The sequence below is a fragment of the Dipodomys spectabilis genome, unplaced genomic scaffold, assembly GCF_019054845.1.
Source record: "Dipodomys spectabilis isolate Male_0828 unplaced genomic scaffold, ASM1905484v1 ptg000032l, whole genome shotgun sequence".
NCBI classification, from domain to species: Eukaryota; Metazoa; Chordata; class Mammalia; order Rodentia; family Heteromyidae; genus Dipodomys; species Dipodomys spectabilis.
The window spans coordinates 22,571,107-22,591,353 of record NW_024870709.1 but is presented as its reverse complement, the minus strand read 5'-3'; the positions used below and the strand labels follow the sequence as shown (position 1 = coordinate 22,591,353).

The window sequence follows — 20,247 nt, the reverse complement described above, 5'->3', positions numbered from 1 at the left end:
ATTAATGCCTAGCCTCACCATTTGTCTGCTGAGAACTGCAGTTTACTGAGGAGGAGATCCGCATCTTACTGAAACCTTCCCCGAAAGATGGACTAAGAGACGCAAATTAAACGTGGGAAATTCTGCCTTATTTTCCTGAACTCGCCAAGGATTTAGAGATATAGGCCTGCCCGTGTTGTAACCTCTTCCTTAATCTACTAAAGCAACAAACACAATTGAAGAAAGAAGAGAGATCTTTTTTTTTCCTTCATACTTTCTACCTGGCATTCTGTTTAATTTAAAAAAAAAAAAAAAACACATGAGGAAGAAATCTTGATAGCAACTGGGTGACATCTACACGAGTCCTTTTTTCTAGAAGACATGGTCTTGGCTTTCCAGTTGGTCTCTGTCGCTTATATCTGGATCATGTTCACGCCAGATGCCTCCTGTGTTTCTAATATCAGGAAGCCCCACCAGCGGTGTGCCTCTTCAACAAAACAGACCCGGTAAGGCTCTCAACACAGTCCATGTGATTGCTGCTCTAGCCTTCCCACCAGGCTCCTCAGTCTGACTAGAAATATAAAAGCATACCTTGAGTGGAAATCTATCTTTGCTGGCAGTGTCTGCCTCCAGATACAGCATTTACTCCTCAGAGTAAATAACAACTGGTTGGCATTAGAACAAGCAGAATCATATGCTTCATTTACACGTTATATCTGTAGCAAATAAATGATGCCTGTAGAAATCTCCTTTTAGTGAATGTATTTCTTCAGTGAGTTACATGTTGTTTTTATTAATAGCACTTGTTTAATATTTCTTCAACATTTTTTAAGTAAAAGTATGCTAACCTATAACTTCTTTAAGTAAGTATTGGTGAGATAGTCTCATGTCATTAAAACTCCTTGTTGGTTTTTTCCTTCTATTTAAAATATCATTCTAAATGTGGTATCTATACACAATGGAATTCTATGTTTCCATCAGAATGAATGAGATTGCCCTATTCATAAGGAAATTGAGAGACTTGGGAAAAATGATATTAAGTGAAATAAGCTGGACCCAAATAAACATAGGTTCCATGGTTTCCCTCATTTTTTGTAACTAAAATGTGTCTATGAATCTACAAGTAAACACACTGGATGGTAAAAGACCAAAAAAATACACTTGGACAAGATACACTCTAGACACTCACATAGTGAGACCAAAAGAAAGTAGTCATAGGAGAGGATCACAAAGGCTCAATAGCTACGTGCAGATGATCATTTAAAATGATGTTTGTTGAAGTGAACTCCAAGAAATGGACACAAGAGGTTTTGGATTGTTTTGGTTTTGGTTTTGGTTTTCCTCCTTTGTCACTGTGTTTGTTCCCAGAACCTTTTGTCTTGAATGTAACTTTATCTGCTTGGGGGAGAGTAAGGGTGAGCACAGAAATGGTGGGACAAAGGATAAACTAATTCAGCAGTGATTCTCACTAGACACTATGTTGCAAATGAACTCTACAACTTATGGGGGATGAGGGTCAGGAGGAAAAATGGGTGAGAAAGCGAAGGAAGAGGTGACACTGCTCAGAAAGAAATGTACTCATTACTGACTTACATTCTGTAACCCCTCCATGCATCACCTTTACAACAACAATAAAAAATTTAAGTAAGCAAAAACAGATATTAAAAATAAAACCTCATTCTGAATGTCACCCCATGCTCCTCAGGAAGGAGGTCAGCTGACTCAGTGACCAGTGACTCACAATGTCTGGGTATTCACAGACTTCAGCGCCATTAACTGCCAGGAATTCCTTTGACCTGGAAAACTGGAGAATTTGCTCAGTCTATTAGCAATATGCCTTCAAAAATCATAGAATGTCTTTTTTTTTTTAAATCCTAAGTCAAAGCCCAACAAAATAAGTACCAAAAACTTAGTGCTTTTAAGGGGGTAGGCAAGGGGGGACAGGTAGAAGAATGAAAGGGGAAAGGAGTAGAATGCAGGCAAAAAATGATGCATTGTATATACCACTTAATTGAGAAAAATAAGGGAAGGGATGGGACAGGGGATCTGGATGTGAAGATGTTAAAGGGATGACACAGAACAAGGTGCATTGTATAGATAAACTGGTTTATTAAATGTCAAAATTTTAATATATAACCTAAAAATTAAGAAAAAGAAAGGAAGGGGTGGATTGGGAGAGGTGGGGGAGAATGTTAGAAGGGATGACAATGATTAAATGGCATTATTTTCATAAGCTGCTTTGTTGAATGGCAACTTCTTTGTACAACTACTTAAAGATCATTTTTAGGGGGAGCAGGAGAAAACAAAGGAAGGGGTAACAATACTCAATAAGAAATCAACTCATTGCCTTACTCATGTAACTGTAACCCCTCTGTACAGTATCTTTACAATAAAATTTTTTTCAAAAAAAAAGATAATTTTTAAAAAAATCCCCCCCCAAAATGAAAAAATCCAAATAGACCCAGAAGAAGAAGGATAAAGGATAAAGATGAATAATCTCACCAGGAAACAGAGTGACAAAGGTTCTGACAAATTGCCCTCACATGCTGAATGTACCTAACACTCACTACAGGATCAGTAAAGATGACACCAAATTTTATTATCTACCTTCTGAAACCTCAGCTTTAATGGCCCAAACCAAAAGGAAATAGGGATTAGATTCCTGATTTCAAATCTCCTCTTTAACAACGCTCGATAGGAAATGTACTCATTACCTTATTCCTGTAACTGTAACCCCTCTGTACACTATTTTTACAATAAAAAAAATTTTTTTTAAAAATCTCCTCTTAAAAAATCTCCTTCTCACTATTGAGCCAAAACTCATAACAGCCATCACACAGTGCCCTGAAAGTCCACTCACTTGCTCACCATTGATTCCATGTGCCATTTCCCCCTCATGGCTACCATGTAAATTTTATCCTCTTCTTAAGTGGTCTTCCCACACTCACCATAAAAACCCTGTTCTCTGTTGTCTCTGTTTTTGATTATGGTAGACTGTGTCTTGTGTATACGTTTATCTGATTTGGGAAAGGGAAGGGGAACATCAAAATGGTGAGACCAAGGAGAAAGGGTGAACCAATGCAACAGCGATACTCACAGGACACTATGTTGAAAATGAACTTTACAACTTGCAGGGAAAGGGACTGGAAGGGGGAAGGTAGGAGAAAAAAGGGAGGGGGTAACAATGTCCAACAAGAAATGTACTCATTACCTTACTTATGTAACTGTAACTCCTCTGCACAACACCTTTAAACACCTTTACAATAAAATTAAATTAAAAAAAAAATCTCCTTCTCGGGCTGGGAAGGTGGCTCAGTGGTAGAGCACTTGCCTTGCATCCATGAGGCCCTGGGTTCCATTCCTCAGCTCCACATAAGCAAAAAGAAAAAAAAGCCAGAAGTCGTGCTGTGGCTCAAGTGGTAGAGCGCTAGCCTTGAGCTGAAGAGCTGAGGGACAGTGCCCAGGCCCAAAGTTCAGGACCCCGACTGGACCGAAAAAAAAAAAAAAATCTACTTCTCAGAAGTAGCGCTGTAGCTCAAGTGGTAGAGTGCCAACCTTGAGCAAAAAAAAAGTCCAGGGACAGTGCCCAGGCCCTAAATTCAATTCCCAGTACCAGTACCAAATTTTAAAAAGAAAAAGAAAAGAAATTTTAAAAATAGTCTACCTTTCACACTTTCCTTCCAGCCTTTAGCTAGAATGACAAACCAGACCCTAAACCTGAAATGACACATCTGTTCAGCTGACGGCAACTAAGCAAGAGTATGTTTGGGGAATGTAGACTGATACCAAACTATTGTGTTTTATTTCTTAATTGCTCGTATTATTTATGTAGTCTAACTTACACCTGTAAAAGGAATGTGAGGCCAAGGGGAAAAGAGACAAAGGAAAGGAGGAAAGGGGAGAGAATCCAGTTAAAAATTCTTTGTATATACCACAAAATGCAGAAAAGTAAGGGAAAGGGTAGGTTGAAATGGATGCGAATGTGGAAGGGCTGGCATTGATCAGGATGCATTGTGTTCATAAACCGCTTTGTTAAATGGCACCTTCTTTATAGAACTACTTAAAGATAAAAATTAAATTTAATAAAAAGCTGCTTACAATATCATGTACTCTTTACATGGTAGATTTGTCCAGTCTGTTTAGTAGATGTTTCCATCAGAAAACTTACCTATGGCACTCGCCCATTAGAGTTGCTCCCAATAATTCTTCCATATGAACTTTTTAGTACTTCAAAGGGCGATAGGAAAACAATGATTCTTGGAAGTGAGGTGGGAATTTTCCTCTTAAACTAAATGCTTCATTTTAGATCATATTTAAAGAAAGAAAATTCTAGATACTATGTAAGCCAAATTTCCCCCACAGAGGAACTTCCAGGATTTCTGAGGCTAAATATGCTTGTTTTTAGTTCTCTGACTCTTAAGTGAGGTGCACCTTTGAGCCACAAGCTAGAAGAGGATTCATTAAAGTTTATACATGCTTCTTTTGTTTGTCAAAGAAAAATCCTCTATGGCACTGGGGGATAAAGAAACCTTCACAGTGGTTCCCAATAACCAGCTAGAAGGGAACCTAGACACTGTCCTGGAAGATAGACCAAGCCAGACAGCCAACTTCTGAGCTGTCACTCAGAACTTTCTTGTGTAGATTTTAAAGCATCTGAAAACATTACAGAATTGCTATAGGGCATAGTTTCTAGAGGAAGTCACCCAAGCTTCTTCATAATCTAGTTTGTTAGTAATATAGTAATTTCCCCAGCATCCAACCTGATTATGAGTTGACAAATAATGAATTAACTAATTATTCATCCTTTAATGATGTATGAGAACTAACAGAGTGGATGTGAAAGGAAGATCTGATCTTTCGTTGAAAAGTAGACGGTGAAGTTAATTAAAAATAAAATAATAAAATATAGTTTTCGCACATGACAATACAAAAAGGAAAAAAGAAAATTATATGGCGGCCTTTGACATTCGCATGCATTATTTTGAGAGAGTTTTCATAAAACCAGGCCCTTAAATGCCTCGGCCTTGACTATGTTAATGCAGAATATAGCCTCGGTTTTCTTATGATAGTTCATGTTCTTTTTTTCCTTTAAATTTTTAATTATCTTTAAGTAGTTGTACAAAGCAGTTGCCATTTAACAAAGCAGTTTATGGATGCCATGCATCTTGATCAGTGTCACCCCCTGTAACCTACTCTTTCCCTTACTTTTCTTAATTTTGTGGTAAACAAAGTGAATTCTTCACTGCATTCTTCCCCCTTTTCCTGCTTCATTTGTCTCCTTCTCTCCCCTTGGTCCCACCCCACCCCACCCCTTGCATGTACCTGTTTCCTGATGCTGGTATTGTGGGCTTCCATGTTCTTAATCTGATGGCCCTTTTTCATTGTTTCTTAAAGACAAAGAGAAGAGGAATATGACTGATTAGTTTTTGGCAAGTAGAAATGTCCTTGCTTTATCTAGGAAAGATTCAGACTGCCAGTGGTACAAAGAAGAACAGAGAAAGAACTTCAATGAATATTAATTCATTCTTTCATACCTTGTATTGGGTGACTTTTCTATTCAGTGCTGGTTTGGGGAAGGTTGCTGCAGGAACACCAAAAGAACAATTAGCAGAGTGCTACACTATGCTTAAATCTCCATATGAGAGTCAAATGTTAAGTTTTCAGGAAATGTGTGAGCTTGCTTTAAAAATGTTATTTTCAATAATCCTTTAGTAACACCTTTAAAACATTGTTTTAAATAATATCATTAGCTGGGCACCAATGGCTCATGCCTGTAATCCTAGCTATTTTAAGGAGGCTGAGATGTGAGGCTCACAGTTCAAAGTCAGGCTGGGCAGAAAAGTCCCTGTGAGACTCTTATCTCCAATTAACCACTCAAAAACTGGAAGTGGCACTATGGCTCAAATGGTGGAGCGCTAACCTTGAACACAAGGCTGCTCAGGGACACCACCCAGGCCCTGAGCTCAAGCCCCACCACTAAATAAATAAATACATAAATAACATCATTAAAATTTCATTTACCATTTACAAAGTAGATATTTCCAGTCATTTTCAGGAGTTGTTCAGATGAGGAAAGGAAAGATTGTCATCGGAGCTCATTCATGACACTGGCCCACTAGAGCTGCTACTTTCAAAAAAATTAAAAATTAAATACCATAATCTAAGTAGACTCTTTTTGGTGGGGACGGGTCTGGTCTTTGAACTCTGGGCCTTGGCACTGTTCCTGAACTTTTGTGCTCAAGGTGAGCCCTCTACCGCTTTGAGCCACAGCACCACTTCCAGTTTTCTAGTGGTTAATTGGAGATTATAGTCTCACAGCCTTTCCTGCCCCAGCTGGCTTTGAACTGTTTTCCTCAGATCTCAGCCTCGTGAGTAGTTAGGATTACAAGCATGAGCCACTGGCACTCAGCTCTAAGTAGACTATTGTAAAACAAAGGTAGTAAATATTTATAACTCACTGCTTTAATTATATCAATTCTATTTTTAATTTAAAATTATAGCATAGAAATTGTTTCCTATTTTCTTTTTTTTAATTTTATTGTAAAGGTGATATATAAAGGAGTTAGAGTTATATGAGTCAGGTAATGAGAACAGTTGCCACACTGCTTCATCGATACCATAATAGAATTTTAATCACTATATTATTAGTTTGAATAAGAACTGTTAATAGTGAACATTTATTTTCAACATTGCACAGCTTTAATATGAACAAAAAATATCTTCACATATTTTTTTCATTTCCTAAGAAAACTGTAATTTTTCTGGAGTGGAATAACTAAGTCAAAGCATATAAAGTATCATGTGATTTCTGAGATGAGTTTCTAGACAGGTTTACCAATATTTATTCTTCTACATGTGAAATACAAATGCTCCTCCATCACTGTATGCTTATCAGATGGAGGTCTGACATTACTCTATGTCGTTTGTCCATTTAACAAGTAGAAAATGGGAGTTGTGGTTTTCATTTCATTTTCACTGTTAACCTTTCAATTAAATAACTTTAAATATGCCAATTAGTTTTATCCAACTCATGTCAACCCTAGTTGTTTTCAAGTTCAGTTCTGATCCAATGGTTTAATCAAATATATAAAACGTACAAAGAAGTTCTGTGAAGCAGACAGCAAAATGTCTGTTATAATAATGGATTTCCATTTCACTTTTAAAACTACAGTGTATCAGAATGAGTTAGGTGTGTTTTTCCTCTCCCAGTTCTAGCAATTTTCTTTTTGCCTCACAGTGACCTGCTTAGGCCCCTGAGATTGCTCAAAATCTATCCATTCCAACTTGCCAATACCCTGATTTCTTAGTCACAAAATTAGGGTGGAATTTCTGCTACTGAGGAGGAGGGCCAGAGGAATATGGCCTTTTTCTGATCCTAGATGGATAAAGTCTAAAGGGAAAAATCATACCAATTACCAAGATGTACACCTCCTGTTTCTCAAATGATATTCACAGTTCTTTGTGGACAGAGGTAAAAATTAAGAATACTGGTGTAACACATTCCCATTAACTGATATTCCTTTGTTTGATATCATCAAGGTTCAGACTTCCAAAACAAATGACTTGTCATTTTAGTTGAATTATTATTACAAAGTTTTATTAAAAATTATTACAGGGCTTGAAAGGTGGCTCAGTGGTAGAGTGCTTGCCTTGCATGCATAAGGCCCTGTGTTCAATTCCTCAGCACCACATAAGCAGAAAAAGCCAGAAGTGGATCTATGGCTCAAGTGGTAGAGTGCTAGCCTTGAGCTGAAAAGCTGAGGGACAGCACCCAGGCCCAGAGTTCAGGCCCCATGATTGACAAAAAAAAAAAAATATTACAATAATTTTCACACAAAGTTACATTACTATTTTCCTTTTTTAAGTAAGTAGCTCACTTTCATTAAATGTTGATTATTTTCTATAGCCATGGGTCTCTTGAGAAATTGTTAAAAATGCAAATTTTCATATGCTAAGACCTATTGAATCAGAAACTCTGGGCATGGAGCCCAGAAGTCCAAATGCTTTGGATGTATGCCAGAAAAGATCATATTTACAAATCATATGGTAGGTTGTCTTAAATGGAGTAGGTACTTAGTAAAAGCTGTGTGCTACTGCTTTTTAATAAATAGTACATTCTAGATTTTTAGAATTATGTTTCTATAATTCTTGTTCCTTGGAAGTAGCTCAATAACTTAAAATACATAATGGCTTAACATGTTTTGAATCAAACTCATTGTCTTATCCCAACGTCTCTATTTCTATCACTGGAAGACATACATGTCTAAACCTCTGGGGCTTGGACCATACAGAGTGATCTAAGCTGTTTCAGGACCTGAAAATCTCCCCTCCAAGTCTCCTTATTGAGTTAAGAAATTCCTTTGATTAGTGTTTTGTTAAAATTCAAATTGAAAATGCAAAGGCATCCCAGGTATCCCGAGTGACAAGAATTTACCAAGTTTGACTCCTCAGGGTTTTGTTGTTACTGATGCTGCTGATCAAGATAATGGTGACTACGACAAGCACATTCTTCTAGTCAGGATCTGGTGTATGGCGTACCACACACCAGGGAAGGGTTTTCTCATACCTTCAGTCTCCACACCTGTAATGCCTCTGGAAAATAGGTGGCTCAGGGAAGAAAATGACTCTAAGAAGCACAGCACTGGACAAAGTCCACAATTACAGAGGCAGACAGGGCTGCCCTCTCTTCAGGATAAGTACAGAAAGGCACTTCCCATTTCCCTTCACCCTGGAGAGCAATAGGTGACACAGACTTTGCCTCCTTCACAACTTGGCTTCCATTGGTCCAAATGTCACTGACCTGTAAGTCCTAGAACCGCTGATGGGCATCCTGACTCCAGTCTTCTCTTGCTCTCTTATTTTTCTCTTGGAAACACTCCTTGCATCAGCTTACAATTTCATCATGTTTGATTTTTCAACCTCAGTGATCCCTAGACTCATGAAGGTGACTTACACAAGCCACCTTCACAAGGCATGCGACATTGCCAGGCTGTGATTCCTAGAGGCTCATTGAGTGTACTGGAGTCCATGAATCTGAATTTTGATCACCTGCCCCCAGATAATTGGAATTTTCTAAGTCTAAAAACCATATTCTGAGAAACATTGCTTGCATGCGAACTAACGCCATACTGTGTGTCTTCTGCAAGTCTCTCCCAAATTCTGTTTATCTTTCCTTACCTTACCCTTATACAACAAAAAGCCATTAGTGGCAGGTCTTTGACAATATGAAATGAGAAAAAAGTGTGTGTGTGTGTGTGTGTGTGTGTGTGTGTGTGTGTGTGTGTGTGTGTGTGTTTCTGAATGTGCTATGTGGAAAACAGGTAGAATATACCTCTGAAACGCTTTCTTTTCTCCCTTTGGATGGGACAGCATGCAAGAAAGTAGAATGAACAAAGATGACAGTACCAAAATATGGCCTCTGAAACATGAACAACTTCTCCATATAGAGGACCATGATTTTGCAATGAGACCTGGATTTGGAGGTGAGTAGTCTCTTTATAAAACTCTAGTTAAACATGTTCTGTAAAGACAGAGATGGGTTTTAATAACAATTAAAATAAAGCACGAGTGAAGACCAACAGTTTTTTAAATAGCTAGCAGTATTTCAGGTGTGTATCCAGGATATGAAGAAGAGGGAGATGGTCTGAGGCAAGTTCTGATAAAAAATGGAAGACCCTCTCAGAAAAATTAACTACAATAAAAGAACTGTTTATCTCAAGTGTTAAAACACTTGCTTAATGAACAGAAATATAAGTTCAAATCTCAGTATCAAAAGAAACCTTTTATTCCTCTTGAATGAAAATAATAGAAACTTTATTTTTGATTCATCTTCAAACTTACTATTGTACTTTTCACACTGTGAATGTGTTCAGTAAACTGAATATATGCATCTTGCCTATATAACAAATAATTTTTCCACTACAACCTATAAATTGGATTATATGACATTATAGGTTATTCTTATGGGCTGGAATGTTGGGCTTTCATAGAAAACCCACAATCCATCAAAAGGGATAGCTCCCTATGAACCAATTCTTCTGAATTGATTGAATTGTGTTTGTTTCTCTTCACTGCTTAAAAAATTGAAATTAATCAAAACATATTAGACTGGCTCTATACTTAGTCTTATAATGCACTACATTATTCCACCTTCACAGTGACTAGGAAACAGGAAATGCTGTGACTCTTAACTCTCAGGTGAGGAACCTGAAGCTGAAAGAAAGGAGATTTTCCCAAAGCAAGATACAGTGGCAAGTAAGGAGGATGGGAGAAGCCCAGAGAAGAGGCACATGATTGGGCCCTAGGCACACGATTGGGCCCCAGGCACACGGTTGGGCCAAATCTTCCCTTCAGGAGCTTCAGCACAAGTGTCCTGTGGAGTGCACCAAGTTTGTTAGGAATTTTCAGGATCTGGGGGAAAAAGTCTACCTGTTAAAAAATCCAGATCATCCTTTTCTCAATCGAAGTCTCCCATTTCCCTGGATGCATGAAACAGTGCAGAATCCTAGGGATGTGGAGACAAGGAAATTGAAGATGAGGGTGAGAAGCAGGGTTCTGTCACAACTACTCAAAATGAGGTGGGGAAACATCACACTCTTGTCCTGTCAAAGTTACAGCCAAGGGAAAGCACATCAGGATACAAATACATGGAGAACTCATTTGAATTCAGAGTCCTTTTGATAGAGGCTGATTTTTTTTTGTTTTCTTTTGGTTCTGTTTTCTTTTCTTTTTTCCATCTCCTGGGAACCCACAGTCTTACAGTTTCTAATGACCTGATCTTAATCGATCAAACTTTCTAAGCATCAGAATCACATGTTAACAGGCAGGGGGGTTACTCAGCCTCTCTCACAGGATTTCTGATCCACTTGATTGAGATGAAGGCCCACAAATTTCATTTCTACAATTTTCCCGGATGCTGCTGCTGCTGCCTTCTCTGAAGATCCCATTTTGAGAATCATCATATTACATTTGATCATCTAACATTAGGTTAAAATCTTAGTGAGCTTATTCTTGCTTACTGAATTCTAAATTAAGATTTTAGAAGCGCTTGAAAGAAGGTTTAGAACTGTTATCATTTTTTGTCCCCTTTAGAGACCCTATTTCTTTTTCTTTTCTCCTCTACTCATATTGATATTTCCTCATACTGATCATCTTTATTTTCCCAAAAATGTTTAAGCCCTGAAACAACCATGTAAGAGAAAAAAGCCTAAATGTTAAATAAGATGCTACAACTACTATTATCTTGGTCTCTATGATTTTTTTAAAATGCTTTCCAAATTTTTCCTCCCATTTTGTGGCAGTATTTGGGTTAAACTTATCCAGCATGGGTCTTGATGGCCACGAGGGGGCGGCACCTGCACGGGAATGGCGTCTCAGGAGGCGCAATTCAACATAGACTCATTTCAACAGCCATGCAAAAAGCCTTCATTCCTATGAGGTTTGGCTCTTCAGCTAAAGTGCTTTCTAGTGAAAAGCAAAGGTTTTTATAGGGATTATTTTAGACCACTGAAAGTCAGAAAGAGTGAAAGAAAAATGACTGTTCTTGAAACATGGACCTTGAAATAAACAACCCAGTGACACCTCATCACTCAAAGAAGTTGAATCATCTGTAGAACCGCCTGGGAGTTAATGTAAGTTCAGCTCATGCCCCAACTCAGGGCTGCTGAGGACAAATCTGCATTGTGACATAATCCCCGTGTGGCTGGCATGCATGTGACAATCGACAGCCACTGCTGCAGATTGCTAATCACTGGCCTTTTATTAATCTCTTCTTTTCTTTTAATCTAAAACACTTTGTCTTCATTCTCCTGTTCCTGTATCATGCCCAGACTAGGAAAATATACAGTTGGTCCTATTTTTTTCTTTTCTTACCCTTTGCTTAATATGTTAGAGATACATACATTTTTTAAAACTGATTTTCCCCTGAGTCTCCTTTATGAAGCTGTAAGTACAGTTGAGCTAGGTGCTTGTAGATCATGCCTGCAATCCTAGATTTTCAGGAGGCAGACATCTGAGAATTGTGATTTGAAGCCAACCCAGGCCGAAACCCTGTGAGGTTTTTTATCTCCACTTACCCAGCAAAAAGCCAGAATTGGAGCTATGGTTCAAGTGGTAGAGTGTCTTCCTTGAACAAGCAAACCAACTAAGAGCAAGAGGCCCTGAGTTCAAGACCCAATACTGGCACCCAAAGGGGAAAAACACAGTGACCAAAAAAAGTAGTGACAGGTGGAAAGTCATCTCACAATGAGGAAATTTTTCCAACCAGCTCTGTGATCCTGAACCTTCTCTTGTCTGTCTTGATCAAAGCAGAACCTTAGACTCTGATCCATTTCTCTTTCCTCTCAAAGGCCAGATTGCTTTGAAAATCAGACTGCAGGATTTAAAAGACAGGCCTTTGTTTATCATCCTTCTCTTTAGACTTGTCCATAACATCAGCTCATGAACATACTTCCTTCCTCTGAGCTAAATGTAACTTCAGCACTTCTGTTGACTTAATGTGTTTTCCTAATTAGCTTTAACATTAAAACCAGCTGCTACTGTAGTGATTTTTACTTTTATAAAGCATTAGAAGATTAATTGACTCATTATGTAGAAACAGGAGGAGATAAATTTAGGGGAGCTTTTTGTTTAACTTGGGTAATAAATTGCAGCTCATTTTCTGTATTTATGTTTTCCCTACCCATTCCATCTCCCATAAGTAAGGGCTTTTTGTTAGAGTCTTATTCATGATCATTTCTTTCTTTCATCAAAGTGAAATCAATTCAGCCTCTAGAAATTGACTAGGAAGCTAAGACACAATCTCAAGCTATAAAAGCTGCTTGTTCAATCTCTGCTTGTCATACAAGAGAAAAAGTTGTAAGGACCTGGGAATATTCTTGTCACTAACTAGTTTTGGATTTCAGGAAAGTGTAATATAGTCTTCTTTGAGAGTAAGTTCCCTCATGGCAGCTAAAGCCAGTTCTACCTACCTATCAAAATGATGATAATAATCACAAGTATAATAATCACAGTATATAATGCATTTAAAATGCACTGGAAAACGAAGATATATAACTTCTATTTAGCTCTCTTTATTCCAGCCTGCATAAAAAATTCAGACAGATGCTATATCTTTATATAAATATGTATGTTTATAAATGCTACTACCTAGTTAGTAATCCCAGGAAATTAATACCATGATCAGAAAGGTTAAGAGTAATTTAAATCTTATTATACTAAGTATCTTAGCTATAATTAATAAAAGTATTTATAAAGTTATTGGATAGGCTGCTATTACTTATTACAGAACAATAGGTAGTGAAAAGTTCATTGTTGAGGATTTAATTGGGGTTTGGATACATTCCCTGGTGGGCTCCCACAGCGGCCTTCTAAGGAAGGTTGCATACATTATCCCTTCTGTTTTACAACTTAACAAACTGAAGTATGGAAGAGTTGAGATGTGCAGACTTTTGGCTGTGTCTCAGGCTTATACAGCTGCAGATTTTTTTTTCATCACATCTAACATCAACATGTCTGACTCACCTCCTCAGCTGTCAGAAGAATTACCTTTGTTTTCATAGAATCCAAAATTTTAGCTTCTTCACCTTGCCCTTACATTCCTGTCTTCCTCCACTCTGTCCAGCAAGAATGCCAGAGCACAAGTGCTTAGAGCAAGAGGGAAGTCACCTTTGAGCCCTGACAAGCAGGCAGACCAGCCACACTGAAGACACACATAGTGCTTTAGAGCGAAACCGCTCATCCCACAAGAACCGCATTATCTGGAGGAAGAAAGGAAGAAATCGATGCCAAAAACGCATTTCTTTCTTTATACACACAATAGTGGTGGTGGTGGTGGTGGTGGTCGTCGTACTGGATATGAACTCAAGGTCTTATATCACTAGGCAGGTCCTCTAGCATTTGAGCCACATCTCCACTGTATCTCTGAAATTCAGTTCTAATGGAAAAGCCATTAGCATTCACTCCACTGTCAAACCAGCCTTCAAAACCCCTATGGTTCCAGTGCTTGCTGATGTGCAATAACATGGATATATACTTAAAAAGTAGTCCTATTAGACTGCCCCAGGCTAGCAGAAAAAGCCACCAGCCAGTTACAGTTACAGTTCTGGATCCTAAAGATGTTGTCTCTAGGACAATCACTATACCCTGTAGGTGGGAGTCTTTTACATGAAATGACACAATATTTACATGCAACGTACTCACATTGTGTCTGTACTCTCCCAGATACTTTAAACCATATCTTCATTAATTATAAAATCCTAATATAATGTAAAGACAATATAAATATTTATCATAGTGTGTTGTTAGAGGAATGATGATAAAAATTCTATACATGATCAGTGGGTTTTTTTTATTTCTATTTTGATTTTTCTTCAGTAGTTCTGAAGGGAGTTGCCAGTCAGCAAAGCAGGTTATGAATACCATGTGTCTTGATCAACGTCACCCTTTCAATATTCTCACCCATCCCTCCCATCCCCTTCCCCACTTCTCTTAATTTTGTAGAATATATATAAAATTTGTTTTCTGCATTCTCCCCCTCCTTCTTTTCTTCCTTTGTTTACCACCTTGCCTGTGACCGCACTCCACCCTGTTCAAATACCCATTTCCTGATGTTTTATCTTGTTGAACTTTGATTTAGCCCTTTTAAAGAATTACACCGTTTGAGTTCTTCCATGACTCTACTATATTTCAATTAATACATTTGTGTACACTTACAAACCAAAGTATTTACTTATAAAGTTACAAACTAATCCTAATTTCCACATATTAGAGAAAATATAATTTTCCTTCCTTCCTTCCTTCCTTCCTTCCTTCCTTCCTTCCTTCCTTCCTTCCTTCCTCCTTTCCTTCCTTCCTTCCTTCCTTCCTTTTTTCTCTTCATTGTTTTTCTTTACACTTTCTTTTTGTTGTTGCTGTTGTTTGGAGTAGCCTGATCATCGACACTGGAATACAAGACTAGGAATGGTGACCTACATTCCTAAGAGTGAACTTTTTTGTTTTGCATCTTCCAAAACGCAGTCTGTGGCTGCTGACTGATGATCTGCAAAGGGACACTTCCAAGTCTGTGGTGTTCATGTGTAGCACTACAAAGACATCCATGGGAGTCTACTCTGCCAAACACTGCACTTATGAAAAAGATGTTTGACATTTTCCAGAGTCAACAACTCTCTGATACTCCCTGACTGTAACATATGACCCTTGCCATAGTAGGTGCATAATTCTATATATTCTTAGATTTCTCCTTTTTAAACCCCTATTAGCTAAACAATTTGCATAAGAAAAAAATAAAAATAAAGGTACCAGTTTTGTACTATAGAAAAAATGTGGAGATGTCCCCAAACAAAAGATTAATAATTATTGAAATAACATTTATTTATACATGTGCTTTTCAATTACAGTCAAATATGTATCAACTGATTCAATTGGTAATAACTGGATCTTTAATTTGAAAACCCTGAAAGGTAACTCTCTGCTTTCTCTTTTTTTTTTTTCCTCTGCTTTCTCTTTCTAAAGGATCCCCGGTACCAGTAGGTATAGATGTCCAGGTTGAAAGCATTGACAGCATTTCAGAGGTTGACATGGTAAGTTTCTTCATGGGATATTTATCTTTTATTCTGAACAGGTAGATCCACTAGTGACAAATCATTGGGTATTTTAATAAAGCATGTTATGTTCTATGTTATCAGTCTTTCCTTCTTCACTAAATACGAGTACTTATTTTGTATAGTTAATCACTTCTTTCTACCTTTAACTGCATTATTCAATTCTTTCCTACTTCCCTCTTTCCTTCTAATGTTTTTTCATAGAAGGAACATTGTAGAGTATCATATTTAGCTATGTAACAAACTGGCAATAATCATATACACAGGACAATAATAGCTCATATGCATTATGGAATCAAAACCACGGCCATTACACACAAAACCATAGATGATTAGACCAAGTTTCATCAACTCCTCCCAAAAGTTTCAAATAATATCAATCTTATTTATACATAAATAACAAGCAATAGAGGACAAGGGGTTTTTATCTTGTAAGTCTAAAATTTTCAGACAACTTTGCCTATTCCCTTGAATGTTCTTGAAGTAGAAAACAGAGTTGTTTTATCTTTTAGTGAAACATCTGTATTTTCAAAAAGCATTTTTCACCAACCACTGTCCAGAAAACTTAAAAGTAGTGATTTCTTACTATAGTCAACTTTCTTCTAACTCTCCAGGTCTGAATATATTTTTATTAAGGCAATCCATGCAGTAACCCATACTATTTACTGTATATGGTAAAGACTCAGTTTATTCATGCCATATTATGCATGCCTAACAACAACATGCCTAATCCCAAGGAATAATACAGTGTGCTTCCATTTCAAACCTAAGAAAAACAAGCTACCTTACAACTCACTGGTGACTCACTTGTAGTATACTGTGACAAAGTGGGATAACTACCCAAGCTCTATTATATGCATTAGTACTAGCTACTCAGGATGTCAGGATTGTGGTTCAAAGCATGCCTGGGTAGGAAAAGGTGTGAGACTCTTACCTCCAATTAAACACCAAAAAATTGGAAATGGATCTATGGCTTAAATGGTAAGCACTAGCCTTGAGCACAAAATCTCAGAGATAGTGCTCAGGCCCCAAATTCGAGTCTCAGGATTGGCACAAAAATAATTATCAATACAAAGACAATTTTAAAGGGGAATATTTAGAATTTAAAAACCACAATTAAATAATGCACAACAAAATACTAGAATAATTTTCAAGGATACTTTCATAGAAATAATAATTAGAATTAATTAATAACCTGTCTTCTCTTTCCCAACATTCCTCTTAAGTCATTAATACCCATGTCCATCAATCCTGGGATGTACAGTTATTGAAGTGATGATGTTGAGCCATATTCTTGTTGATTTGATGGGACTCTTTTTCTTTCTGCATAGGACTTTACAATGACTTTTTATCTCAGGCACTACTGGAAAGATGAGAGGCTGTCCTTTCCTAGCAAGACAAACAAAAGCATGACCTTTGATCATAGATTGATCGAAAAGATTTGGGTGCCTGATATCTTTTTTGTCCATTCTAAAAGATCTTTCATCCATGATACAACTATGGAAAACATCATGCTTCGAGTACACCCTGATGGGAGCGTCCTCTTCAGTCTCCGGTAAGGATGAGTCTCTACTGCCTTGGCTTCCTCAGACTACAGTCATCTATACCAAAGCTGGTGGTTCCAACTTCAGACTAAACTCATGACACTGATGTCCATTTAATGATGCTAAATATTGGGACACAAAGGGAAGGTGTGATTTCCTCAAGTTCTAACACATCTATCTTAAAGAATTATTTCCTACTATAACTATTTCCATTCTGAGGAAATGTTCTTTGGGCAAATAGGATGAAACTAAACTCGAGAGACTTGCAAAAACCTGGAGCATACTATTTTAGATATGCTAATTCTCCACTCCAATTCCATTCCTGCTCTCCCTCAAGCAATGGTGGATTCTTGTGTTCACTAAATAAGGAATTGCCTGCTCTATATCTTCCTGTTTCCATGGGAAGCATAGTCATCATCTGAGTTAACACTAACTTCATAACATCCTTTTTCTTTTTCCCCTTTTATAGTTAAGATACTTGTTTTAACACTAGGCTATAAAAGCCCCTCATCTTTAATGTTCTATATTTTCTTTTAGACAAATGAGACATATGTATAGTGAGTGGCTTGTAATAATTCAACTTTTTCAAAGTCCTAGGATTCTAAGAATGATTGTATAATAGGCTGAAACAAATGACACCCCAAAATATATCTATGCCTTTATGTCTGGAATTGAGGAGGTTACTCTATAGGGCAAACATGAGTCCTCCCAGTTGGGATTAAGTTAAAATTTTTAAAAGGCGACATTCTCCTGGATTCTCTGGTGGAAACTTAAGTGCAATCATAATAATCCTTATCATTTAAAAGCAGAAGAGAATTTGATGCACACAGAAGGATGCACTCAATGTATTCGCAAGCCAAAGTTTGCTGATTCTTTGATTAATGGATTTCCCCTCTAGAACTCCTGAGGGATCATGACTTTGCTCACACTGTAATATTGTACCTGTGATACTGACAAGGCTTTTAGCCTTTGGAATCTTGTAAGAATAAAATTCTGTTGTTTCAACTACCAAGTTTGTAGTGACTTATAGCTGCAATAGAAAACAATGTCAAATTTTTGCTGTTTAAAAATACCTTGTACGAAGCGGTTACCAGTCATTTCATAAAGAACATCAATTTTTTTATTATTAATACAATCAATGGCAAGTGCTGCTTTCAATAGAACTTTTGAACCTGGAGTAAGATGGAACTTATCAGTCCTGGAGTCAAGTGCTGGTAGGAGTTGAAGGCAGAAGTGCAATATCTGAACAAAAAATCAACTGTTCTAAATTTGTTTTGGTGAGAGGATGACTGGTAAAGGATTGACTTATTGGATTTTCTTCTTAACTTGCACACTCTAGAGAGACATTTGGCCTTTGCCAAGATCCTGTGAAGTAACTTCTTATCCCTTGGGATACTGTGCCTCTTGAAAGATTTTCTTTTGTTCATCTGGAGTCCATGGGCTATACCAAAGAGTCTTACGCTTACAAAATAATATGGTGGATGCTTTGAGTTATGTGATATCAGTTTGACCTCTGGAGACACTAGAGACTATGGTCAGCCATCTGACTAACCACTAACCATAACTACCTTGTAACCTCTCAGTTTAATCTGTGGTTATCAATGCCTGAGTGAGGGACCTTTCCCTATGCTCTATGCAGTGATGTCACACATCACTGCTTGCAGGATGAAGCACGTGCTGTGTGGGTAACTCCACTAGGAGAAGAAGAGTGCTCCTATTCTCTCCTGTACCTTGCACTGTGCTCTGTTTCCATTGATTATTTTGATCCTTCTATCGTTGTATAGGCATCAATGAGTCAAGCTGCCAATCCCAGCAAGCTTTGTGAGGTTCATTTGCTATTCAGGTAGTCTTGGAGACCCCTAAACTCAGAGCAGTCAAAAAGAGTCAGCAGAGCTATTCTCAATTCTGACAGCAAAGCCAGCCCAATCCCAGAAACAAATCACCTTGTTTAAGGCTTGGTTTTGATATCGTCCAGCTGTGTAAGCTATTTGGTCATTGATCTCAATGTGTTCTATGAAGGAGCCTAGCCAAAAGACATCGGAGATTGATCCTAGCAGTGGTAACATACAATGTTTTGTTTACACAAAATGATGCTAGTCTAATGTTTTTGTTGTGTGACTATAGACAGCAGAATTAAGGCCACTAAAGATAAAATGATTGCACTCTTTTGATTAATTCAGAAGCACTGTGGGCAGAAGCATCTGCTGCCTTTGTTCTTCACAGACTTGCTTGGGGGCCTTTTAGGAGCCTCTGATCTGCTATTATGGGCACCAAAGTTTTTCCTTTGAGGCAAGATCATAATACAGAAGCCCCTGCCTGAAGTCAGGAAAATCTAGGAAGATATAAATTTTGGAAAACAGAAACCCCATCAGTATGCAAGCCTTTTAACTTAATAACATCTGAATTATACATTGTGCTCCTAGGCTTTTGCCCTCATGATGGATAGAGAGTTTTCTCAAATAAACTTGCTATGCCAAGGAAACATTTACCTGTAGTGTTTTATTTCCACCACCCCAACTCGTTATTACTAGAGACTATTTAAGTTTACATCTCCCTCAAAGCAGATTATATTTAAATATCTTTAAAATCATCTCACTTTGAAGTGTGTATTTTCTAAAACATCAGTCAGAACATTCAAAAGTGAGCAATCTGGAAATAGTGAGACCGGAAGCAACGATGAGAACTGGAATTCATTCTGGATGCTGCCTTAAGCAAATCACCAACTTTTCAGAGTTTGTTTCCTTGTTCATTACTTGGACAGCAAAGAACAATGCCTGTTTCCAATTAGCCTTGAAAGGCACACAAAAGATAGTAAAGCCTGTTTCCGATTATGCTTGAAAGGCACAAAACACAGAAGTATAATAACGGAGTTTCAATGATACATGCTGATTTGGCCCAATGTTTAAATGATCTGCAGGTTTCCTTTTCTTCTTCCTTCTGTAGGATAACGGTTTCTGCCATGTGCTTTATGGATTTCAGCAGGTTTCCTCTTGACACTCAAAACTGTTCCCTTGAACTCGAAAGCTGTAAGTCTCTGCCTAATGAGCATGTTCCATTACCATCACATATAGCATAGAAATAGCACACATGCTCTTCACAAGCATTTAAGCATATTGATACATAGA

At 37.7% G+C, this 20,247-nt stretch overlaps 1 protein-coding gene across 1 annotated transcript in view; it reads left to right on the top strand.

The window, feature by feature from the left end:
* Positions 1 to 360: 360 nt before the first annotated feature.
* Positions 361 to 20,247, top strand: part of Gabrr3 (gamma-aminobutyric acid type A receptor subunit rho3) — a 39,670-nt gene continuing 19,783 nt past the window's right edge. The window contains exons 1-5 of the mRNA XM_042676987.1: positions 361 to 485; positions 9,349 to 9,461; positions 15,490 to 15,557; positions 16,910 to 17,133; positions 20,066 to 20,148. Coding sequence (XP_042532921.1) covers positions 361 to 485; positions 9,349 to 9,461; positions 15,490 to 15,557; positions 16,910 to 17,133; positions 20,066 to 20,148 — 613 coding nt within the window. The remainder of the gene's footprint in view (positions 486 to 9,348; positions 9,462 to 15,489; positions 15,558 to 16,909; positions 17,134 to 20,065; positions 20,149 to 20,247) is intronic.